Source organism: Numida meleagris, chromosome 6, assembly GCF_002078875.1.
Source record: "Numida meleagris isolate 19003 breed g44 Domestic line chromosome 6, NumMel1.0, whole genome shotgun sequence".
Classification (NCBI taxonomy): Eukaryota; Metazoa; Chordata; class Aves; order Galliformes; family Numididae; genus Numida; species Numida meleagris.
In genome coordinates, this window is record NC_034414.1 from 14,500,511 (window position 1) to 14,527,194 (window position 26,684).

General features: G+C 46.3%; 2 protein-coding genes and 1 long non-coding RNA gene across 21 annotated transcripts in view; 1 reads left to right on the forward strand and 2 right to left on the reverse strand.

The window, feature by feature from the left end:
- Positions 1-10,269, forward strand: part of MOB2 (MOB kinase activator 2) — a 131,275-nt gene extending 121,006 nt beyond the window's left edge. For all 4 annotated transcript variants that reach the window (XM_021403457.1, XM_021403456.1, XM_021403455.1 and 1 more), the window contains exons 4-5: positions 7,388-7,512; positions 8,955-10,269. In XM_021403457.1, the coding sequence (XP_021259132.1) occupies positions 7,388-7,512; positions 8,955-9,265 (436 nt within the window). In that variant the 3' untranslated portion in view covers positions 9,266-10,269. The remainder of the gene's footprint in view (positions 1-7,387; positions 7,513-8,954) is intronic.
- Positions 11,325-24,458, reverse strand: LOC110401911. 2 transcript variants are annotated; one of them, XR_002440681.1, is made up of 3 exons: positions 22,925-24,458; positions 21,203-21,259; positions 11,325-19,220 (listed from the first exon to the last, which is right to left on the reverse strand). It is a non-coding gene; the product is annotated as an uncharacterized LOC110401911 (long non-coding RNA). The 2 variants fall into 2 exon arrangements; XR_002440680.1 differs by having other exon boundaries at positions 11,325-19,242.
- BRSK2 (BR serine/threonine kinase 2) overlaps positions 25,679-26,684 on the reverse strand; it is a 302,070-nt gene continuing 301,064 nt past the window's right edge. For 9 of the 15 annotated variants that reach the window (XM_021403461.1, XM_021403467.1, XM_021403474.1 and 6 more), the window contains one exon: positions 26,335-26,668. In XM_021403461.1, coding sequence (XP_021259136.1) covers positions 26,445-26,668 — 224 coding nt within the window. In that variant the 3' untranslated portion in view covers positions 26,335-26,444. Of the gene's footprint in view, positions 25,921-26,334; positions 26,669-26,684 lie in introns of those variants that run through there. The other 6 variants (XM_021403475.1, XM_021403465.1, XM_021403462.1 and 3 more) reach the window with 3 other exon arrangements.

The following is a 26,684-nucleotide window of genomic DNA, read 5'->3' on the forward strand; positions in this document are numbered from 1 at the left end:
TGCACTGGGGGGGGTGCTGTGAAGGACAAGGAGGATGGTTTAATAAGGGCAGAGCAGAGACGCAAATTAGCATGGGTAGCCTGGGGGGAGGAGGAGAAGAAAAAAGAGAAAACTGCCCTTACAGGTAACAAAGCTGAGACACACATGCACACAACATATGGGCGGAGATGCATGCGCACATGCACACACACGTCTGGAGACACGTCATATACATACGCACACATGCATGGGTGGAGACACACACACGGGCAGAGACACAGCCGCGCTTGTGCGCAAAAACACATGCAGTTATGCACACACGCGTATGCAGACGCACATGCACTCACACAGACAAACGGGCATGCACACACTCAGGCTGAAACACACATGCACTTATGCCCTCTACACAGTTGCACACGGAGACATGCACTCGTGCAGAGAAACATCACGTACACACATGCATGTGCACACACTCACAGATACACAGGTAGAGACACGCATGCACACACAGACATTCAGACATGCACACAGACAGGCAGAAACATGCACGCACTCACACAAATGCGTGGAGACGCACATGCAGACACACAAACACACAGTCACGCACATGGGGACACGTGTGGAGATGCACATGCATTCTCAGTCACGCACATAGGTGGAAACACAGTCATGTACACACAAGTGGAAACACGCACAGCGATGCACATGCACTCACGTGTGCAGAGACAATGCACTAATGCAGACACTGTCATGTACACGCAGTCACGCACACATGCACACACACACCATCACATACATATGCACACACACAGGCGGAGACACATGAACTCACACTGTCACATACATATGCGTGGGGAGACACATGCACTTGTGCTGAGACACGCCATCATGTACACACACAAACATACAGTCATGCACTCACACTGTCATGCACACACAGGCCTGAAGACAAACATGCACTTGCACAGTCAAGCACACGCAGGCAGAAACACATGCACTCACGCAGACACACAGTCATGCATGCCATGTGCGCAGGGACACACACACACACAAACACAGGCAGAAACACTCACGCACTCAGACGTACTCTCACAGTCATGCACACACAGGCAGAAACACTCACGTACTCACACAGAGACACACACTCATGCAGATGCACAACCACGTATGCATGCAGAGATGTACACACACGTCATGTGGGCAGGGACATGCGCACACACAGGCATGCACACACTCAGGTGGAAACATTCATGCAGTCGCATGCACTGAGACGCACTATCACAGTCACATGCACACAGGCGGAAACACACACAGACACAGTCATGCACACATGCACATGGAGACATACACTCATGCAGAGACGCATACTGTCTTGTATATGCACTTGCGCGTGGAAACACTCATGCACTCACAGTCACGCACACATGCAGAGGCACACGCACTCACACAGACACACAGTCACGTGTGGAGGTGCACATGCACTCCCACAGACAAACAGGCATGCACACACTCAGGTGGAAACAACTGCAGTCACACCCACGCTGAGACATGCATTATCACGGTCATGCACACGTGTGTGGAGCCACACTCACTTGACAGTGTGTGTCTCTGCACATGTACATGCACTCACACAGTCACACACTCACGTGCATGGAGACAAACATGCACACTGAGACACATTCACTCACAGTCACGCACACGTGCCACGTGTGCAGAGACACGCACTCACACAGTCATGCATGCAGAGACACGCACACGCACTCACGTGTGCTGAGGCGCACTCACAGTCATGCACGCACGGAGACACACATGCACTCACAGTCACGCTCATGCACACACATGTGGAGAAACACACAGATGCACAGTCACACACACATCACGTGCACAGGGACATGCACTCGAGCACAAAGAGAAACATGCACTCACACAAGTGCACGAAGACGCACAAGCACTCGCACACGCGCTGAGACATGCACTCTCACAGTCATGCACTCATGCAGACACGCACATGGAGACACATGCACACACAGTCATGCACACATGCATGTGGAGACACACACTCACGCAGATGCACAGTCAATGTGCGGAGATGCACACAGTCACGCACACACACATGCAGACACCCCATAATGCACACACGCATGTGGAGACGCACATGCACTCACACAGACAAACAGGCACGCACACACTCAGGCTGAAACACACATGCACTTATGCACTCATACAGTCATGCAGATACACAGTTGCGCACAGAGACATGCACTCATGCAGAGATGCACTGTCTCATACACACACACACACACACACTCATACAGATACACAAGTGGAGACACATGCACACACAAACAGGCCGAGACATGCACACAGAGAGGCAGAAACACACACACACACTCACACAAATGCGTGGAGACGCACACGCACACAGTCATGCACATGGGGACACGTGCGGAGATGCACACGCACTCATGTAGACACACTGTCATGTACATACGTGGAGACAGTCACGTACACACAAGTGGAAACAGGCACGGAGATGCACATGCACTCACGTGTGCGGAGACAATGCACTCATGCAGACGCACCGTCATGTACACACAGTCACGCATGCGCAAACACACACACCATCACATACATATGCACACACACAGGCGGAGACACACGTGCACTCAGACCGCCACTTACATATGCGTGGGGAGACATAGGCACTTGTGCCGAGACACACGCCATCATGTACACACACAAACATACAGTCACGCACTCACACTGTCATGCACACACATGTGTGGAGAAATGCACTCATGCAGATGCACAGTCACACACGTGTGCAGAGAGACACATGTCATCTGTGCAGGGACACATGCTCACACAGACACAGTCACGCACATGCAGAGATATGCACACATGCAGAGGTGCACACACTCAGAGACAAACAGGCATGCATACACTCAGGTGGAAGCACGCATGCGGAGGCACGCAGTCACACACTGAGACATGCACTTTAATGGCACATGCAATCACACAGTCATGTACACACGGGCATGGAGACTAACATACACTCTCACAGTCAAGCACACACAAGCAGAAACACTCACGTACTCACACAGTCACGCACACATGCAGATGCACAACCACATATGCATGCAGAGATGTACACACACGTCATGTGGGCAGGGACATGCGCTCACACAGACACAGGCATGCACACACTCAGGTGGAAACATTCATGCAGTCGCACGCACTGAGACACTATCACAGTCACGTACACACAGGCGGAAACACGCACTCACAGACACAGTCACGCACTCATGCACGTGGAGACGCACTCGTGCAGAGACGCATACTGTCTTGTACATGCACTCACATGTGGAAACACTCATGCACTCACACATGCACTCAGATGTGCACACACATGTCGTGTGCAGGGACATGCAGTCACAGACACAGTCAAGCATGTGTAGGGACACACGTGCGGAGGCACACATGCACTCAGACAAATAGGCATACACACACTCAGGTAGAAACACTTGCAGTTGTGCTGAGACACGCATTATCACCACGCACACACAGTCATACTTGCAGTCACATGTGGAAACACGCACTCACAGACAAACACTCATGCACACGCACACACATAGGCACACACACTTGTGTGTGGAGACACTTATGCGCACAAGCAGAAACACTCATGCACACAAGCATGCAGAGACACGCACTCATACAGTCATGCATACACAGGTGGAAACGTGCTCATGCAGAGGCGCATGGAGACACTCATGCACTCACAGTCGTGGACACACAGAGTCACACACACATACGTGTGGAGAAATATACTCACGCACATACACAGTCACACACATGCGGAGATGCACGCGCAGTCATGAACTCACACGTCACATGCGCAGGGACTTATGCACACAAGCACACAGATGCACAGGCACTCGTTCACACGCGCTGAGACATGCACTCACAGTCATGCACAAACAGGCAGAAACGCACTCACACAGACACAGACATGCACTCGTGCATGGAGACACTCATGCACTCAGTCACGTGCACACACGCAGAGACATGCGCAGTCATGTACTCACAGAGTCATGCACACGCACTCACAGACACACAGTCACGTGTGGAGGTGCACATGCACTCACACAGACAAACAGGCATGCACACACTCAGGTGGAAACAACTGCAGTCATGCCTACGCTGAGCCACGCATTATCACGGTCATGCACACACAGGTGGAAACACTCGCACTCACAGACACACAGTCATGCACACATGCGTGTGGAGCCACACTCACTTGTGCAGAGACACATACTGTCATGGACATGCACTAAGGTGTGGAGACAAACATGCACACTGAGACACGCACTCTCACAGTCACGCACACAGGCAAAAACACGTGCACTCACAGTCACACACACACACCACATGCGCAGGGACACGCACTAACACAGTCATACATGTGGAGACACGCACACACTCACGTGTGCTGAGATGCACTCACAGTCACACACACACACCACATGCGCAGGGACACGCACTAACACAGTCATACATGTGGAGACACGCACACACTCACGTGTGCTGAGATGCACTCACAGTCACACACACGCTCATGCACACACGTGGAGAAACACGCAGATGCACAGTCACACACATGTGGAGATGCACACACACATCACGTGCATAGGGACATGCACTCGCGCACAGAGAGAAACATGCACTCAGACACACAAGTGCACGGAGACACACAAGCACTCACGCACATGCACTGAGACACACACTCACGCAGACACGCACATGGAGACACATGCACATACAGTCATGCACACATGCATGTGGAGAAACGCACTCATGCAGTTGCACAGTCACACACGTGTGGAGATGCACACACAGTCACACACACACACACACACCATCATGCACACACGCACTCATGCAGGCAGAGACACACACCATCACGTACACACACGTGGAAACACACACACAGTGACACACACAGGTGGAGACAAACACATGTGCACGGTGACACACACAGGCACGCACACTTGTGCGGAGACACACTCACGGAGAGACACACACTGTCAGGTACACACGTGCATGCACTCACGTGTGCTGAGGCACACATGCGCTCACGTGCACGGTGACAGTCACACACACACGTGCAAAGACAAACGCACTCACACACTCATGCAGTCACACACACACGCGTGTGCTTACCGGGCAAGATGGTCGTGGTGCGTCAGGGACTACCCTCTTTCTCCACCATGCATCATAGCTGTGTTCACAGTACTTGAAACATGAATTCTTATCACATGGCCAGTCCTTGTCTGTATTCCCTTAGTCTAAGTTCCTATTTTGTATTATTAGCTTACCTTTTAAGGTGAGGGAAAAAGGGTATGCGTTGGGCTGGTGTAGCAGATTTGTTCACTTAGATTTTCCTGTCAGTGAACCTGTACAGTTGCCAAACCACTTCTTTTAATTAAAATCTGGTTATTCAGATTTGGTTCGGCACTTAAGGGCAACTGTGAACTACATTGTTTCATAGTTGAGGGTTTCTCCAGCCTGAGAGAAGCGAGGTACAGAGAGTCCGGTTTCCTCTTGGCAACAAGCAGGAGTCTCTTGGGTCTTAAGACCCAAAGTAAGTCAAAGAGTTGCCTAGGACCGTGCTTGTCCAGCTTAAAGCTGACTACACAAAGGAAGCAGACAGAGCTTAGGTTTGCATGCTACATTGCATAATTAATTATTTATATGCACAGCGTATAAATGAAATAAGCAACGATAAATAGAGTCCATGCTTAGTTTCATATGCCTGATGTAGCTTTTTATGCCTGATGTTTTCATCCTCTTACATTTTATGCCCTTCTGCATGCCCAATGGTGAGATCAAGCACCGCATGCTAAAAATGAGCTGAAGTAGTTTTCAGTTGTCTCTCCCCACTAAGTTTGAGCTTAATTATGCACTCTTTCTTCTGGTCTTCACATGGCCTAGTGTGAATTTACTGTCATCACGTATCCTTACTGCCTTCACACCACCAGCCTCAGGTCCCTGATAAATCCTTCTGGACAGTGAAAATACGCTATGAATTAGACCTTTCCAGTTGCTGCGTAACATTTTTCTTTAGTGGCTTCAGAACTATTTTGATGGTCAGATGTCACATGTAAAACTCACCTTTCTAAGTAGTACCAACAGGTCATTTTAGTTCAATGTTAATTAGTCCTGTTAGGCACAGGAAAAAAAAAATCTTCATCTCCATTGAGGGGAAAAACAAAAAGCAGTATCCAGAGATAGCTAAACTTTATTGGGAAGAAAGAAAAATGTTGCAAAGCAAATGAAAAGACCAATACAATGTCTTTCGTATCAGTCTCATAAAGAAATGGTCATGTACCTGGAGCTTAGATTGTTCAAAGTAAGAGTTCAGGAACTAGAACTCAGATAACTCAAATGTGACATTGACAGAAAACAAAAGCTTTTGCACATTTCCTTATCTGTAAAACATTTCTTACTGTATGTACCTAATGAGATGAATAGCTGCTTTTGGAGCCAGAAGTGCTTTAATTAACTGTGATTGAAAGACACAAAAGAGGGAACAAAACTTTTGTGAGTTTCGTGAGTGCTTTTGTAGCCTTCAGATTCCTTTTTCAGGTGTCTGTAATAGTTATTAAGAGAATGTTTTTGTTCTGTTTTGATGGCTGTAACTGATCAAGATGATTATGGTAAGAGATTGAGTTAAGGTTGCTTTTCCAGAGCCTTACAATACACTAATGGTTCCCATTCCTTTTAAGACCCTACAGAATTACATCCTGGTGGCAGAGTCAAATGTAAATTCAGATGTTTGTGGACCAGGGTTCTAAGGTACATGGGTAGGGAAGTCCAAAAAGGTCTTGAAAGGATTCCCTAGATAGGATTTTAGAGCAGGATTTGTTAAAAAACACTCCCAAGAACCTCAGCACTTTTTCAGCCTGGTGTTTTGGAGCCACCTTCTGTCGGCTTCGTAATATTACACTACAAGATTAATTGTTTTGTGTTGGTATACATCAGATCTCTTGTTTATCCTTTTTTTTTTTTTAAAGGCAACAACATTAAAATAGTTATACAGTGCCTTCCTGTGCAGCTTTGCAGGCTGTAAACTCTGTCTATCATGGATAAATAGTTATTGCTTCCTCACCAGGGCAACTCACCTTGGACATGCTCTGAACTAAATTGATGGGGAGAGGCAAAGCTGACTAACAGAAATTTGGGCCTTTTGATGGAGAAAGGGATCCTGAAGTGAATCTCCTCTGTGGCAGCCACGATCTATTTCAGTAATGTTGCAGTGGTTTTATGTTAGTTAGAAACTAACCTCCTAGGAGTTCGGCTGAGGATCCAAGACATGATGTCGTGATACTGTCAATTCTCTCCACAGACAGTACTACTGGTATGACGAGCGGGGGAAGAAGATCAAGTGCACTGCTCCTCAGTATGTTGACTTCGTCATGAGTTCAGTGCAGAAGCTAGTGACAGATGAGGACGTCTTTCCAACAAAATACGGTACGCTGGCCTTTGGGCGGGTGCTTCATAGGGTTCTTTGTAGATGCTAAAAGTAAGGTGAAAGTTGATGTTCAGCATCTATATTAATACCAGACAGCTTTCATACTCTATTTTCTGAAGAGTTATTTTAATTTGGGTTAATTCCTGCAGTGCCGAAGACTTACACTTCTGGCATATGAATTGGGGTGAAAAATCTCCCAATCCTGCCTCCTTGGCTAATATTTCACCATTGGTACATCTTTAAGTGTGCTGAGGTCTTCCAGGAAGCAGCCTGTGTTCAGAGAGAACAGGCAGTCTGTGGGTATCAAATGCAGCATATTGCCAGTAAAATTTAACCTTGTTATTTTACCATTTCTTTTAGAGCCCCGATGCATTAAGTGGGAAATAAATTGCATTGCCAGCAATGCGGCTCCTCTTCCTTGCCTAATATGGCCTTTTTTCCTCAGATTGTTTAGTCTCCATTCCCCTCCAAAGATTAAATAAGAACATGATTTTTAAGGACTGAAAAACAACAGGAAAGTAATTTTAACTCAAATTTGTATCTTAACTAGACAGCAATGCCTTCAATTAAGGGAAAAAGGCTGATACCTGCAGAGCAGAAGTTACTGTAGATAGGCTTATTCAGGAAACATATTAGCTGGTTTCTTAAATCTCTTTACTTGGAAACTAGGATATGACAATATTTTTGTAATGGCATTTACTTAGAACCATCTGAAAGAAAGCAGTGCCTAGTAAGCTAGCAGCAGACGAGGGCTGTTATTTTGGTGGTCTTTAACACCCTAATTCAAAAGAGCAATGAGGGCCTTTCACTAAGTGATCTGTCAATGTGGCCAAGATACACCGTAGACCAGTAACGTACTTCTTACTGCCCATCACGCATAGAATGGCTGCTTTTTTATTTTTTGCTTGCCTCAGTTTCCCTTTCAGCATCATGAGCAGTAGTTGCCCAAAAACTGTCTTTTATAGTGAGCGCACAGTACTGCTGCAGCAAGTCTAAGTCAGACTGGACCTGATAGAAGGCATCTAGCAATCCTTCCATTATTTATCCATTTGATAACATTTCAGTAATGAAATAAGGCAAGTCTGCCACGTACCTTAGCCTCCGTGTCATGATCTGTGAATTGGACGACCAAATATGCTATGCGCTTCCAGCGGAAAAATATGCTACTCCTGAACAAATTATAAAAGAACCCTGAAGAATCCTTTTTTTTTTTTTTTTTTTACAGCCAGTAACAAAAAAATGTTGTTGTTTAAAGACATCGCATTTTCTTCCTGATTTTTAACCTCAGGGTTTAAAGTCTTAACTTTAAATGAACATGCTTAAAACCTTACCTCTTTAAGGTGAGCTAGTTGTACTTACCAGTTTTGCCAGAATAAATGCTGCTATGGGCCTCAAGGTGACCGGCTGGAACTATTAAGGTGTTTCTCTGTCTTTCTTTCAGGCAAAGAATTTCCCAACTCGTTTGAGTCCTTAGTGAAGAAGATCTGCAAGTACCTGTTCCACGTGCTGGCCCATATCTACTCCTCACACTTTAAGGAGACTTTGGCACTGGAGCTGCACGGACACTTAAACACGCTCTACACACATTTTATCCTATTCATCAGGGAGTTCAACCTGGTGGACCTTAAAGAGACCACCATCATGGACGACCTCACGGAGGTCCTCTGCAGCAGCAGCGGGAGCAGCAGTAACGGGAGCGGCAACGGGAGCAGCAACAGCGCAGGAGCACAGAACCACGTGAAAGAGAGATGAGCCCTCCTACAGGATCAAAACTAACATTAAAAACAATATTATATATTATGTGTGTATGTGTATGTATACGTTCAGATATACATACAGGCATATACAGCTATGAAAGCTGAAAGAAATTATGCTGCCACCACAGGACGCGTAGTCATATGGGACTGTATGGAGCTTTGGTTTAATGCGCCACCTGGCGAGAAGTTGCACCAATTTTATTTTGTTTTCTGTCCACTTCTCCTTTTACCTATTCAGATGGATGGTGAGTGCTGTTTTTAGAGAAGAGCCAAGCCTGAGAGTGGGGCCACTCTTATTTCTTTGTTTTGTTTTGGTTGTTTTGGTTTTTCTTTCTTTGGTCTTGAGTGCAAGACCACCATCTTCCTAAGATGGTGGTCTTGCCATTTTAAAAATACCTATTATATTATAAGAAGTGACTTTTACTTTGAAGTGGCTTAAAATGCAGATTTGTTTGGGTTTTTTTTTGGGGGGGGGGGGGGGGGCGGGGTGGTTTTTTGGTTTGGTTTTACATAGACTGCCCCTGACCCCTGCCAAAAGCTTCCCAGTTGAGCGCATCTTGCCCTTTGCTAGCTTGGAATGGGAAGAAACTCCTGGCTTGACTAGAGTAGCAACTAGGGGCTTGCTACGTGTTGAGAGTGGGCATGATTCTCCAGCCGTTACATCTACTTGGTCACAACATGTGAATGTGCAAGAGGATCCACAAGCCTTTCTGCTTATTGCTCCTACAACATATATGCTCTCTTCCCTGCTCCCTCAGCCTCCTATTTTTATTTATAAAGATGTGCCTGGGAAAAGAGTAAGATCACTGGTCTAAGACCAATGTGCAAGAGCCACCACCACGTGTTTCCCATTGAATGGAGGCCCGGGGAGGGAGGAGAAGGGCACATTGAGTCCGTCACCGCCTGTGCTAGAAAGATGGCTGTTGGCATAAAATTATATTGTTGGCTTATTTTAGTTCATCTGTTCTATAATAATAAAAACAAATCTATCAGCCATGAGCTTTGTTTTTGTGTTTGCAGCACCAAAAGTCACTGGAATCTACCTGTAAAGTTTCCCTTTCACTACCTGTTAACCCCGTTGTCAAGCAGCTTTCTAAGCAGTTCTTTGTCTTCCACCCTGTAAGCTAGCATTTATAATCAATTCCTTGTCTTTTCTGGTACTGCTAGGAGCCTCCTCCCCAGGTCAACTTGCAGACTCCAAAGAAAAGCAACACACAGAAAGAAGCAACTTTGTTCATACACACTTTTAAATTCTTTAAATCTAGTGTGCGCCTGGATACTTTGCAGCAAACACAGTATCACAGTATCTGCATCAATAATATTACTCTCTCATTTCTTATGAATTCTGGCACTCCAGATTTCCAGTTGGGAAAATGCCAAATTTTGCTTGCAATTGCATTTCTACCAAATCTGTAGCAAACAGTCTTTGTGAATTGTTACTGCTTTTAAGGTATATACATCAATCATTAGAACTGACACGGCATGAATCCTAGAAGAGCTTCCTGAATAAGTTCTTCAACTACATTAGAAGTCAGTAAGAAAGGGGAGGTGGAGAGCAAGCACAAGAGCAATGAGAATTTCAATTTCAAAGAGAAAAGACAAGGAAAAGCACAAGCAAGAAAGGAGACAGAAAAAAAGCACAAGAAAAAAATTGTTAAGTAATACAGAAGAGCAACCACAGGTGAAGGAAGAAAAAAGCGTAAGCGAGAATAATGGGAAGAAGTTATAAACATGAGGGGAAAATGAGAGCAAAAAGGCATGAGCACAAGAAAAGGGAAGTAGGGAAGCAAGTAAAAGAAAACAACCTTTATGAGCCTAGAGGTGTCAGCTTTTGTTTGTTTACAGAGCGTGGGTACCTTGTCAATCAGCAGGTGGACATACTGGTGTCCTGCTGAGCCACTCATCTGGGTGCTGCTAACGCAGGCTGTTTGAGCACAGCCCTTCCTCACCACGTCCTTCTGCTACTGCCACCACACCCAGGTGAAAGTGCCCCTTCGCTCTTCATTCAGTGATCTGAGCCTTTCCATAACAATTCCCTACAATACTGTCCAAAGGGAAAAATTGTCATCAGTTGGTTTATCAGAAATCAGGGGAAGCTATCAGCACAACAGCATTTTTAAGGCCCCTGTACTTACCACCTGCACATACCTTAATCTCTACCGCACGCTGTAAGAAAGAAAGAGCAAGTACAACAACCCAAATCCAACTATTTTTGGTGATTGATTATCTATTTGTGAAAATGCATTAGAAGTCTTAAAGAAGGGCAGTTAGAAATGAAATACATTTGGGAAAGGTTGAGTTGAACAAGTGGTAGTTCAACTCTCTCTAAACCTATTTAGCTTCATGTTGTGAACTGAAACCTGAGAGTCATAACTATCAAATAGCCATACCTTATCTACCCATAGGAAGGGCTGACAGAACCTAGTATCCCAGGAGCCCATGCCTCGATGAAAAGCTGCAAACCACTAAATCAGCTACCAAGAAAACAATAAGTACGTACCACATTGCATCTAGAAAAGCCAGGTGTTGTTCACGGCAGCTGTCCTGAGTTTTATCTGCAGACATTTTACATTTGTGAAGTACAGAAGCTTCATCTAGGACAGTATTTTTTTTAATATATATTTTACAACCAGCTTATGAGAAAAGAAATTGTCCTATTTCAGTGTGGCCCACCTTGTTGATTTTAACAGGGGGAATAAGGAAATACGCTGAAATAAGTGCCAACACTTACTTAATATTCTTCTTGCCAGGAGTAAGCGTTACTGTAAAGATCAGCCTCAGTGACTATGTACGTTTCAGGGGTTACTGAGTTACACTGTAATAACGTAATGGTACAGAACTGTCACAAAGTCTTCAAACTCAGCCTGGGTGATGCCACTGAAACCTACCAGTGACAGCCTATGGCTGCGGCAGTTCACCAAGCAGCCAAACTGAATACAAGAACTGAGCCCAAATCCCATCACATCTAAAGGAGGGCATTAGGTCTCTTAACACAAAATTGTCACACAACTGCTTAAAGTAAGTAAGGGTGTTTCGTAAAGTGATAGAAGTGCTGCTGAAACAACAGAACCACCTAATTATTCCAAGTTCAAACCATCCTCCCCGAAAGATCAATTAACTGCTATGCTATTTTGCATAGCTGCTAAATAAGACTAAAGATACAAACAAAAACTGCCAGAAGAAACCTTCTGAGCTATTCCCCCCCCCCCACACAGATGCCTTTTGAAGGCCTTGTCTCATTAGACAGACTCCCAGCTTTACACTTGCCACTGTAGAATCCCTAACGCAATTTCCAGGCCTGCAACTACAGCAACGTGAGTCCAAGCCTTCACAGACTAAAGGTGTTCTCTTAAAAATATGTTTATTATTTATTAAACCCACATATGTTTTGTGCGGTTACGTTCCCTGACCAGCTTCATGCCCACTCCACAAAGTCCCAAGACAAACTCAATCGGGCATCACTTTCTTCAGCCCAGTAAAGTCATCTCTACTCCCTTCTTTCTTGCTTGAGAATTGCAGTAAGTTACCAAAGCAGAAATCCCACAGCGCACTCTGTCATTTTATGTATGAGCAACAACCTTTTAACCATGTATTTTAAGAGAAATCAAGCTTGCTCCTTATGGGACACTTTTCTGATGAGCATATCTAAACAGAGAGAAACTCTGGCTCTGAGGTACCCTCGCTGCAGCCAAACATGCCCACACTGAAATGCTGCTGGAACTGATCAAGGGTCTGAGAGGGGATGCTGTCAGGTAAGGATTTCCTCCTGCATCTTAGCAGAAGACTGAGAGAAACAAGTAATCCCATGCAAGAACAAGCCGGCTTTGTAAGAGCTTACTAAGTGCACTGGTCTTGCACAGCCACAGTTCATCAAACAAGCCCTCACTCATGCCTGCCATCTAGCTTACCCTAGTCAATCCTCAGTTCTCCATTAACAGAACAATTAGAAGCCAGAAATACTCTTCCACTATCTAAACCAAGGACAGAGAAAAAGGTCATCTTATTCTGCCCAAACCTACTACGTGAGAATGCTGGTCATGTCATTTGTGAATGACAACGCTACGCAGTGTAAAGCTGCTCCTAATGCTTGGGCCCTGCAGCAGTCATAGCTGCACAGCGCTCAGTATGGCTGCTAGCTGTGCTGCTAGGGCCTAAATACTTGCCCAGAACCTGAGGAGTTTCAAGACAGATCTGGCATCTTTACATGATACTGATGCAGGCAGTACAAACAAACCCTGATATACCAGATGGAGCCCATGAAATGACATTAAAGACACCAAGCAGCTGGCAAAGCCCCCTCAGTGTGTTAATGGGGGTCTCCATTCTTTTCACAGACAACAGCAGAACCACTCAGGCTGTGACATTTGGGCTTCTCAAAGTGATGTCAGCACATGGCTCTGAGAAAACAAATTGTTGTGGCTGAGCACTCAGAATGGAAGTTCTCTCATCTTTTCCAGAGAGCCTTTCCTGGCTCTGAGCTAGAAAGGACAGGGAATTGAATCTGACATCAGGAGTATTCTATCTCCTTACTTCTCCACTGAAGTTTTACCATCTGCTAATTCTTTTCATTACATCTATGAGAGTCATTAAAATGCCCTGAGCACTGCCACTTTCCTGTATGCCAGCTCGGGCAGCTAACATTCTCTCACAAAGTAGTGCAAGGTCTCTAACATAGAACTCCTCTTTTTTCTGAACCCCAGATAACTCAAAAGAACGAGTACAAAGCGTGTGGGCTAGGCAGCCTTTCTGCTCAGTGGAGAGCTGCAACAGCAGCTCAGTCAGGAAGTTCACAGAATCATTAAGGTTGGAAAAGACCACTCAGATAATCTAGTCCAACTGTCAACCCATCACCACTGTGCCCACTAAACCACATCCAACGGCATCTGACAAAGCATTTGGGCTTCTCTGAAAAACCACCGCTTCACCTGACATTAGGAAGGCTTCTAAGACATGCCCAAAGCAGGTGCTGCCCTTAAGGACTGCAAAAGGAAACCCAAACAGGGAAAACAAATTGGCCTTTTAACCAGCACAGTGACCCAAACAAGTAGTTCAGGGATCCCCCAGCAGGGCAGATATGCAAGCTGTTGAAGGTGGGTGCTTATTCTGATAAAGAAGTGCTGCACAGCAATTCTATGCCACATACTCATAGAGCAGGAACACCCACCCAGCTCCAGAAGGCCACACAGCAGTTATGAGTTCCAGTCTGCTGCTTTCTGCAGGGACTGAACATAAGGTTGTTACTGTTTCTTATACCTGAAAGCTCTGAGTAGATGAGTTTTCCTAATGACTTTTCTTTTTTCTTCCTGATTGCACTTGACAAAGTTTCAAACACAAAACTAATTTCCACAGGATTAGCTTCCAAAAATCAATTCAAGAAATATTCTCTCTGTTCTTAAGCATCAAACTGACGGAGTATCTCAGGCAGAAGAGCTGATTCTCAAATCTAAATTCTGGTAAGACAACAAAACACAGAAATGCATCCCCAGTCTTCATCTTGGCTAACCTGGGGTTTTTGTTTTGTTTAACTGCATGCTAATATTAAATATTCTACAGCCTGTGTCATGACAGAGTGCAAAGGGTGGAAATGCATTGATTTTTGAAGTCCTTTTAACAGTTCTGGGGACACTGGTATCACAGCCAGAATGCTCACATCTGCCTATTAAAAGCACCGCCGCCCCGCTTCAAACCCAGCGGCGCTCAGCCGGAACCTCCCTGCTGAGCAGCTCCGGGCTGCCCGGCTTAGGGGCTGCAGCTCGAGACCTGGCCCTGCTGCACAGACCTTCATACACCACCGAGCAAAACAGATACCCTGGAATCACCTTTCTCCTGCCCACATCCAGCCGCTGGGCTGAATTTAGTAACAGGATAGCAACCTTGAACTAAATTAGTCTGGTGGTGTAACCACCGCTTAAATGTGAAAGCAGGACAAACACTCCAATCCATTCAGGAATTTTGATTGGATTAAAAGCACTCTGCTCTTCATTATAATCTCCCTGATGAAGGCAAAAGTGAAACTACAGCTGGAGGAAAGAGATTAAAACATCTCTTACAGCAGTTTAATTAACTGTTATTACTGGATTCACGTTCATTTCTGATCCAGGTGCTCCTCAAACAAATAGCTCGGGTTCTTTCTAAGAGCATTGTTTCATTTTGCTGGTGAACAACTTCTCGTCCACGACATGAAAACACGGGCTTTTTTTCAAAGCCAGGTGTTCACAATGAAGTAAGCACTCCATCTGCTTGTTTCTTTTTTTTTTTTCCCCCCTACTCTGAACATGTGAACTGTTGGCTGGTTTCACACAAACCTAGAAGACAGGGGTCTGAATGCGATTCAAATGGCTGTAGCAGGATCCCTGGTTGGGTTACCAACCAAACCAAGCCCACACATGCCAGCAATATTAAAAGTAAGATTAAAAGCTACAGCGAGCTCATCAAACTTAAAACTGCTACACTTAGACTAAGTAATTTTCTTCCATTTTCACTCCTCTGCAGTGTAAAATGCACAGGGACTGCCATCACACAAGCTGAGCTGAGGGGTACCGGTTTAAAGCAAGCCCACTTTCATCTACAAGATTCTCCTTTTAAATCTTGTAAGGGAATACTCCAAGTCACAGCCCTCCACTCCTATGTAGCACAAACCACAAAAACAATCCACAAGAGCCCTGTGATTCTAACACCGCTGAGGAGCTTTTCCCTGAGCAACACCATTCTGTTCCCTTCTTGCTGACAGCTAAGTCAGGAAAACCCGAGTGCATTCCCTGGGACTGTGTGATAATCCAGCAGCTGTGCCAGCTCCTGTCCTCTGAACCTATCCCGGCACACAAAAGAGCAAAGGGAAAGGACAAAGGCAGAAGTGAAACCTGGAGCCAGAATTATTGCTCATTCAGAGCCAGATTTAAAGCTTAACCCAGTGAGGCCAATGACCTTGCGCAGATTTCCACCAGCTGAAGAGACAACAATTCAGTCTGCCTCTCTTAATATGTTCGAGTTCCCTTTCTGTGACTCACTGCCATTACCTCTGCTGCATTGATCTGACCAACTCAATCTATTCAGCCTTTTCTAATTGCCCCAGTTTAAGCTGGGACAGTCAACTTTCTCCATAGTGTCTGGTGTGATGCTGTGTTTTGGCTTAAGGAGAAAAAGTGCAGATAACACAGCAATGCTTCAGTTACTGCTGAGCAGCGCTGAGCCAAGGACATCTCAGCTTCTCATGCTGTCCTGCCCACGAGGGGGCTGTGGTGGCACAAGGAGCAGGAAGGGGAGAGCACTGGGACAGCTGACCTCAACTGCCCAAACAGACGTCCCACACCATGTGATATCACAAAATACTGTAAATGCTGGGGAGAGCTGACTGGGGAGCTGCCACCGCTCTGGGACTGGCTGGGCATCAGTCACTGGGTGAGCAACCTGTGAGTTCTACTGATTTGCGGAATCAAACTCCATAACCCGAGATTAGGTTATAAAGCAGGTATCTTTATTACGGTGCTGTGCCCACACCAGATGCGAGGGGGTCACCGCCCTACCAAACTCGCATAACCATGGGCAGAAATGTTAGATATTTAAAAGCCAAGCTTATACATATTCAGCAGGTTTCCTGGGAAACATCTACATATTCAGCAGGTTTCCCCGGACCCTCTACATATTCATCATTTCCCAGGAATTCCTTTGCATACGGTCCCTCCCCCGGTGCATGCGCTGTAGTTCCTCCTGGTGGTCGTTGGATGAAGGCTCGAGGTCTTCTTCCCCCCTTCTGGTGGTCGTTGGATGAAGGCTCGATGTCTTCATCACTCTGCCCTTTTCACCCCACTGCTGCTTTGCAGAGTCACTCCGCCTTCAGCCGGTTCCTTGTGCTGGTCCCTGCTGATAATGGAGTTTCGCCAAGTTCCTTTTCTTATCTTGCCTTACATTTTACTTACCCCAGCCCCGTGCAATAGTTAATCCTTCGACTGTCCTAACTCACTACCCCTTTTCTTTTTTCCTGATTCTCTTCCCCATCCCACTTAGAGGGGGAGAGCGAGCAAACATCTGAGTAGTGCTGAGCTGCCTGCTGGGTTAAATCACAACACTAACGCATAAATCACAGATATTCTTGGCCCTTTTCTAAACATCAAGTGGTACAACAATAAATTCTTCCTTCCCATAACATTGTTCTGTGTCTGGGTTGCCCGAATGACACAGTTCAGGCATAGCTATCGTACCAGCCCATACCATAGCTATGGGAATGCCTGCACTGCTCCTTCCCCTGAGCGCTCACTCAGGCAGCAGAGCACACGCAGCCTGTAGGCACCCCTCCACGGGATGCCCTAATGCTGGCAACCAGCTGAGCTTTGCGCTGGCTACACAGAGCTCCACGCTCCCCAGGAAACGTGCGGCCGCAGCACACGGAGGGGCAAGTGCCAGTGGAATGGAAGCACATCGGCACGCAATCCATGAACAAGAACCTCCTCTTGGGGCAGCTCCAGCAAGGCAGGCAGTGCTGTCCCCACGCAGCATATTTCAGTGCCTGCAAATCAGTGGGCGAGGGCACTGGATCCAGTGGAGTGCGTCAGCAGCACGTCAGCCTGGAGCCGGGCCAGCTATTGCTGTGCAACGGCATCCCACGCTCAGCTTTTGGCAGCTGTGGGGAATGCTGCAGGCTGCCTGCTGCAGGAGGAGCTACCGGGCTCCACACCATCAAAAGCTCAACTTCCCCTCTCTGTTGCTGAGTGTAGCGATAAAGAAGTAAGAGATGTTTTACAATATTCATTATTTGGAGAACAGAAGCACCTGGGGCACACAGCTATTCCCAGAGTAAGCGACAATCCTTTGCTGAGGCCGTATAGTCCACACAGAGCAGCTGACAACAAGACAACATAAGGTGGACAAAATCACCAAGATTAACGGTTTCAGAAGAACAAAACAGACCTCAGCTCTCCTAGAGGCCTCCTCATCCAGCTGCACCCCTGCACCTTGAAGGTCCGCATAAGGTAGAACACATGCACTGCAAACACCACTCTTAGAAATAAGTAAAAGCCAAAGGTATACAAACACACCAGCACCCAGCTAGCAGCACATCCTTTCTGAGAGGCAGCTCCATCCCTGCAGCCAGACCCGCTGCTGCATGACCCCAGAGCTCCCTGCACACCACAATGGCAAAGCCTTGAGGGCAGCTCTGAGTTTTTCTCCTGCTGCCAGGTGGATGCAGGCCTGGCTAAGGTGCAGAGAGCAGCATTTGCCAAGTCAACAGCTGCTGAGTCATTCTTTGTAAATAAATGATAACTACGAAAAGCAGATAATCAGGGAAGGCAGATTGTGGCCCTGCGGTGCCACATCCACATGTCACCCTCCTGACCCAGGGGACAGGACCTTTGGTGGAAAACAAGCTATAGATAAATAGTAGATAAATAAACACAAGAAAATATGCCCAGGGAATCTCACGCAGCAGCAAACAGATTCCATTTTGGCCACGTCCCACTGTTATCTCAGTGTGGCTGTGGCAACCGTTTGGTCTCAAATTGAGCATCAGCTCCTCCACCACCAGCACTGAGCTCAGTCCCTTGCAGCTCCAAGCCACAGCAAGCAAAACAGAAGCTAAACACAGCCACAAGGAAGCAGCAGCACAGAGCCGTGCCTCCTCTGAATGCAATTCTTCATCTGGCTACTGCTCCAAGGGGCTTGCTGGGGCACTCCCGCAGTTGTTCCACCCAGGAGCAGCACCACTGGTGCCAGGAAAAACCAACAGTACAAAGCCTGTTGTGCAGTAAGGGACGGGCTATTCAGCCTCCCCACCACATGCTTACCAGTTTACACTTCAGTGCAAGGCAAGGGGCAGGGAAGGGAAGAGAGCGGTGCCATCTTGCCCTCAGATAGCTGCTTTTATTTACCTATAGCCCAATCAGGCTCCCATTCACCCCGTGTGAAGTACTGACAAAGCTGCCATCGTCGTTGTGCTCCAATCCCAGTGGGTAAGGCTGTAGGAATGGAATGTTGTTTCTGCATAAGAACAATATAAGAATTTTGTTTCATGGTCATCTAGCATCGCAAAGATTAAATGAACGGAGTGATTTATAGAAATAAAGACTACAAAATAACTGGCAGTATACGTGTATAGCCAGCAACAATTATGTTTAGCCAGTATGAATGTACATATGTAATATTTTGACATACACATTGCAAGAGTATCCTGCACGAGATTGATCAAGCCAGAGAACAAGTCAGGACATGCCCGAGGAAGTGCCTGAAGAGGCATCGGGAAGGCCTGGCAGCCCCCCTCGGTGCTCTTCGTTTAACAAAGGAAGCGTCCTTCGGACACAATGGAAGAAGCTTGGGAGAAAATCACCGTATCAATAAGGTAGGAAGAGTACTGAGACGCCTTGGAAATAGCAGGATGGCGATTGACTGGCGCAAGATAGCACACGAATTAACAAATGTAAACCTTCGGTTAGATTGTGAACCTGGAGTACCCAGCCAAGAGGGAAACAGGGGAGGGGGTAGGCACGGGGGAGACGAGCTACAAAAGCAGTCATACTGTGTCCATAGGCGCGCACCTGCTGGCAGGACGCCCGCCATTGTAATCGCGAATTAAAACGTCTTCACCAGAGATCCTGTCTCCTAAAAATCATCCCAGACGTTTCTGACAAGGCTAACTGCTATTTGATTCTGCACTTACATTTCCTGCAGGAGAATAAAGCTCAGCAGTTTAACACCAGGACACCAGCGGCCACAGCCATCTGGGTGCAGCCCGTCTCTCTGCAGGCCCACCCTAGAGCCAGTTCTGAGCTATCTCTTCTCCAAACTAAACAACAAATCACACCCAAGCTTCTGCTTCAGAGTGCAGAAAGCGCTGTTGTCCTATCCCATTTATATACATAACAAGGCCTGGCTGAGAACAGTCATGAACAGGATTACACCAAAATCTAATTTCAGTTAGCTGCAGGGTGCGCATCCTGGTGTTGGGTCAGGAGGGCCTTGATTCAGCCTCATTTCATCTGCTCTGGAGGTTGACTGTACTTTAAGAATGAAGATGCTCACAGAGGATTTATCCAGGCAGAACAAACACTGCAGTGTGAAGTCACTGTCTCAATGTGAATACCTTTTCTAGGGCGTATGAAACTTCATTGTAAGCGCCGTTTCTTTTTCTGACACTCTTTTGTTTGTCTGTTGCTAGATCTGCAAGCGCAGCCGTCCTCAAGGCCGGCCTCCTCCCCGGACCTGCTGTGGCATGGGGGGATATGCTGCCTGCCAGCCACGTCCGAATAGGAGGGGACACTCCTATGGAGTCCAATAGGAAGGACACGTTGCCCTGTGAAGCTGCGAGCAGGGCTGGGCCCAGTCAGCAGAAATCGCATCCGTCCTCAGCTGCGCTTCTGCCATCCACAGGCAGAGCCGTCTTCCCAGGCAGTGCCCTGAACTGCAGCAGCTGCACAAACACCCTGACTGCACGCACGCTCTTCCTACTGCTAGGGCTGCTGCTGAGAGCCTGCGTCTTCCCTGACCTTGAAGCTGCGTTATCTGCCTTGGCTGCGAGAAGGCGATAATAGCTCCTGACAATAGCAAGAGTCAGCTCTGAGCCGCTGGAACAGGAAATCCCATTTCTCAGGCCCTTCAAAGCTTGCCAGCCCGCCTGGCACAGTTTCTCTCAGCAGCACTCAGCAAGATTACAGCGCTAAAAATAACCCACACAATAAGTTGTGCATTAAGGAGAAGAAAGGACTCGCCCTCAGCGTGGGTTTCCCTTCCACTTGTGGCCTCCAGTGTCCCCAGCCAATTGAACCGCTCAGGTTTTGTTCTCCAAATTAAGCAGGAGCGGCAGCTGCTGAAGTGGTTTTAAATAAAATAAGCAGATTAAAGGGTACAACAAAGAGCTAAGACACTTTCCAGTTTTCATACTAGTGCCTCCCTCCCTTCTCTGTTTTCTATATTAAGAAATAGTGAACTAAATCTGCTTCCTTACCAAAACAGCCTGCTCTTCTTCCAGGAGCCCACGTACAAATGCCAGCGTATAATACAGCTAAAACAAAGCAAAGGTACTGTATGAGTCCTGCAGACAATCAATGCCCGTGGGCATTGCCCATCCAAGCCTGCTGGGTTAAAGGTACAGCCTGACCCAGCAGGAGGAAAGGCACACCTCCTAACAGCAGGTGCTGGAATTAGCACTACCTCGAGGCCTTGCACAGGTTTTGCTGTTTTTACAAATACCCCGACCAGCACAAACCGTTAAAGCTCAGTCACTTGTATCAGATCACTTTCATTAAAGCAACCTGACTAGTGAGGAAACTCTTACGCGTTGCTTACAAACCTTAGACAATTTGCATTATTGCTGTCAAAAACAACTGACTTCTTCCTCAGCCCCCAAACTGACTGCACGTTGACGTGTGGCAATGAGAATCATCTCCACACCTCAGCAGCCTCAGCTGCTCATTTGATGCACGTATACACAATTTATTGCTTATACGTACAGCACATCATGTACTGGTTCAGTTAACAACAGCTCACCTTCAGCACAAATGCATTTTCACATATGCATTATCTAAACAAAATTCACATGCAAGTGAGTGCAGACAAACAGAAAATGCTGACTAGGGTCTTACACACTTTCTTTGTCTTCAGTTTGCACTCAGGAAGTGGCGCGCTGCGTACGCAGAGAACATCAGAGAGATGGAGGTGAAGGGTAGCCAGTGTTCGAGGTACAAAGCCTGGGGAGGTGGAGGGCTCCCAGGGAGAACAGGAGCCCTGAGCTGATTGGCACAGCAGCACAAGCCAGCTGAAGCAGCTCAAGCGCAGGTGTGGCAGCTCAAGGCATCTCTCAGCAGACAGCAGCTGGTACCGGGTTCGGATGAGCTAACAGCCAGCACCTGGCAGAGCACCTCGCCCGCAGAGAAAGACCAAAATCCTCGCTGGGGTTACTACCTGCCTGCTGAGTCAAGCTACAAAATGGAAAAGGGTGTTGTGCAGAGCGTGAGTCTGCACATCATCAACCCTCTTCATCCTAAAGAACGATCTCTCCTATGCACTGAAAGTGATAATAAAACATCAAACAGCTGGGGACTGTTACAGAACAGAATCATAGAATCATTAAGGTTGGAAAAGACCACCAAGATCATCTAGTTCAACCATCAACCCATTGTAACCGCCCTCCTTGGACCCTTTCCTTATCCGTACGTGACTGTCTTCCAATAGGATCAATAAAAAGCAGAATAAACGTGGGTAGGCTCCAAGCACGAGGCTCTCCCCTTTGCAAAACCACTGTTTTCTTCAAGCGCTGGGAGACCACAAGGAGCAACACAACGGACCGCAGTTACGCGTGCTATCAGAGGCACGAGGAGATCGTTCCAACTCACCCACATTTCTCCAAACGCAGCAAGAGAAACATCTCGAAGCAGCCCGCCCCTGCTGCCGCCTCGGCACGGAGCCCAGCAGCTCCTTGCACCCATCGCCCTCCCCAGCTCGGAGCTCCCAGATCCCGCAGCATTTGCTATTCTCTTCGTTTTCAGAACATCGTCTTCTCCGTTCCACCGCTGCTTCTCCCTCCGCCCCCCCCGCATCGCCTCACTTCTTGGCAAATCAAGAAATCCCCCCGAAACCCGAGGGCTTCCCTGCCCTGGGCTGCGGCGGCAGCGTGGAACCTTCCAGAAGCGCCGTTCCCTGCAGCCTCCCGCCCGTCCCCAGCCCCTACCTGCTCCGTGCAGCCGCCGCCCTCCCTCCTCCGGCCGTCAGGGACCTGCCTCGCGCCCAACGGCCGCGCCGCGTGACGCCCCCTTCCCGCCGGGCGCGCGGGGAATGGCGCCTCGAGGCCCCGAGGCGTTCGGGAGCAGCGCCCTCTAGAGGCAGCGCGAGGCGGAGCCGCCGTACTTACCGGGCCGGGCGGCGCGGGGAGGAGGCTCGTCTCACGGACACAAAGAGGACACGCCACAGCTCGTATCTTTACTGAATGAATTTATTGGTTTTTGAACTAAAGTTGCTCACAGTTATTTAACAAGGGATACATCAGATTTTGTTGTCCATTTTAAACCATTAAATAACGTCAGTTTGTGTCTGTATATGTGTGTGTGCGCGTGTGTGTGTCTTCAAAGTACAAAATAGGAAGGATAACAAGAGGTATTGCTTTCGTTTATTCTTATATCTTGTGTAAGTAATCCCCTTCCTGCTTGTACCACGTGGGTTTTGCTGATATAGGTATTTTTAAATTATTATTATTATTTTGTATTGAAATCCCAGCCTTTTGTAGAGGTACAATGTAACAGAAGCATCAAAATCTATACACAAGGGAAGAGAAAAGAGGGAAAAGAAGGACGGGGGTGATGGGAGGGGAGCTCGGAGGAGAAGTAGAGAGAGGGCGGAGGCAGGAAAGACAACGAAAGCAAAAGAGACTAATTTACAGCAATGTCATGCAATTAAAACTGCCCCCCTCTCCTGCACCCTTGCCTCCCCCCCTCCCCAGCCATCACCCCCTGGTGTCTGACATGCACACAGCAATACGAGAGAAAAGGTTAGGAGTAGGGAAAATAAATAAATAAATAGAACGGAAACGCAAAATAAATCCCTCCCGTTTGGGGGAATGGGGAAGCGGGGCCAAAGTCAAAGGTCTTTGCCCCAGTTGTGTCTTTAAAAATTCTTTTTAATCTTCAAACCTATGTACAAGTAAAACTGGTCCGAGAAGGGGGAAAAATGATTAAAAAAAACCAACGACGACAACAACAACAAAAAAGAACTCATACAACATTATCATTTAAAAAAAAATAATCTTGCGATACAACATACACCCATAGGAACCCAACGAGCAGCAATCGAAGGTCATAAAAGAGCTGAACACTAATGCTAAGCCTACATTCTTAAAATCTCAGTCAAGAAGTACTTCTCACTGTGTTTTGTCTTCCAGGCGTAAAACCACGTTTGTTTGTTTGTTTGTTTGTTTGTTTAACCTTTGAACTTGGGCCAGAATAAGTTACACTTGGTCACGTAACTCTTGAGGAGGAGGAAAAAAGGCGGCAATTCTTCTTTCTCAAAGTCACAAGATGAACACTTACGGGGTTGCTGTGTCTTTTTTCCCCCTCCTCCGCAAAATAAATAAGATTCAATGTTGCCTCTACACAGTTATTAAACAGAAGATATATCTAACAGCTTAGTTTTTAAATATATATATATGTATATATAAATAACCAAGACCTAAGAACTGAAATGCAAAAAAAAAAAAGGTCCCCATCCACCCAACCCCGCCCTCCTCCCCTTCAAAAAAAAAAAACAAAACAAAACAAAAAACAAACAAACCGAAACAAACCAAAACTAAAAAAAAAAACAACTAAAACTTTATAAAAATATCTTGCAGTACTTTTTAAAGTTTTACAGTAGCTTCGTGATTAAGTCTCCCATTGCCCTGACTCCACCTTGTCTTGCTCAGATGAACTAAGTGCCAGTGATTTGCACACACACACACACAGGAAATAAAACCCAAGATAAGTCTCTTTTCTTCCTCTTCATCTTCTTTTTTTCTTTTTTTTTCTTTTTTTCTTTTTTTTTTTAAGAAAAAATTCACCCAAGCCAACGAATGAAATTGGTAACTTAAAGAAATAATAATACTGATATCAATGCAGCACTAGCAACACAACAATTGCCTCTAAATGCAGGGTGCGGTGGAGGCTCCAGCTGGTGGAAGAAGGTCCCAGCGCGGTGGCACAGTGGCAGGGAGCTGACAGATGGGGAGGAAGGTGTCGAAGGAGGAACAGCAGTAGCAGCAGCAGCAACTGTGCCTGGCGGCAGGAGAGACAGTCCTTGGCAGAGTCTTGTCCCTCTTCTTTGCTACCAGAAGTTGCCTTTTCCCTAAGTTTTCATGTTTTGTTTGTATGTGTTTACTCGTTTAACCCCCCTCTCCCTCCTAAGTTTACTCCTTTCCCCTTCCAGCAGGTCAAAAAGCAAAATGAGACAGCATTAAAAACAAAACAAATCAAAACAAAACACAATTATTTTCTGTGTATATATATATACGTATGGATGCATGTATATTCATATCAAAATATACACACATATATACATGTATATATAAAAAAAGGGGGCAAAAGAAACAGAAAAGGTGTTGGGGAGAAAAAGAAGGTTAAGAAAATCCCGTGATGAAGCTCCCCAGTATTGTCTTGGTTCAACGCTTAGTTTTGAGTTGCTCCTGGCTGGTTTCTGATGAGAACGCGCTCTGGATTCACGCAACACTGCGCTCCCGCTACCCCGTCTCCTTCCCCGCACCCTCCCGCTCCAGGCTGAGTTCACCTGCGCGGACAGAAGCTGCCAAGGGGAAAGCTTTCACTCCAACAATTTGCAACCTCCTTTCAGCCCAGACTGTGCAATCCCGCAACTGAGCAGATCTCTCTTGTGGAGCACCAAAAATGAAAAAGAGAGAGGAAAAAAAGAAAAAAAAAAGAAAAAAAAAAATGGAGCACCAAAAATGAAAAAGAGAGAGGAAAAAAAGAAAAAAAAAAGAAAAAAAAAAAAAAAAAAGGCGTGCATTGGGGAGATGTTTGGGGAGAAGTGGGGGAGAAACCCACTTCCTGAAGGGAGAGGGGAGGCTGGGAACCTCAAACAGGACTGGTCCTTGGACAGTCTACATCGGTTGCCTTCCGTCAACAAGTGTCCGCAGAGCACAGAAGGTGAAGCCGTGGCTGACATGTTAACTTTTCGGGATAATTCCTGGTAGCAGAGCGGAAACAAGTGGTGTCGTCAGAAACACAGAGAGAGCATGAACAGAACAAGAAACAAACCGAAAGAAAACAAAAAGTAATAATAATAATTAAAAAAAAAAACCCAAAAAATCAGGAAGGAGAAAAAAAAAAGAAAAACATTCAAAAAAAGGGAAGAAAAAAAAAAGCAATCAAAAAAACCACAACCCAAGATCTGTCGAACTGGGTTTGTCATCTGTGCTACCTTTTCTTTTCTTTCTTTTCTTTTCATTCTTTCGTTCGTTTGTTTTTGTGTTTGTTTCTGAGATATATATTATATATCATATATAAATATATATATGTATATATATACAGTCATTCCTTCATACAAAATTTGTCTATAGACAGTTTTGTACTGTTGTGGCAAGGTATATACATCCTTCTAGTTTAGAGGCTAGCTTGCTAAGGAATATTCTTTCATTCTTTCTTGCTTTTTTTTTTTGTTTGTTTGTTTCTGATTTTGTTTCTAAGTTATTTAATTTTTTATGTGTTTATTTAAGGTTGGTCTTGTAGGCCGACTGATGAGACCATCTTTGCCTTGTCTTTGCCAGCAGGGTACTTATTGTCTCCTCTAGACCCATAGTCATTAGAACCGGAATCGCTCCGCTTGCTGTTTGCGCTATGCTTGGTTGGCGTGCCGGGGGGATGGCTCACCTGCCCGTTCTTCTCGTCTGAAAAAAGTTGTTTAATTACGTCAAAGAAGTTACTCAATGGGCTGCCTGGGTACACAAAACA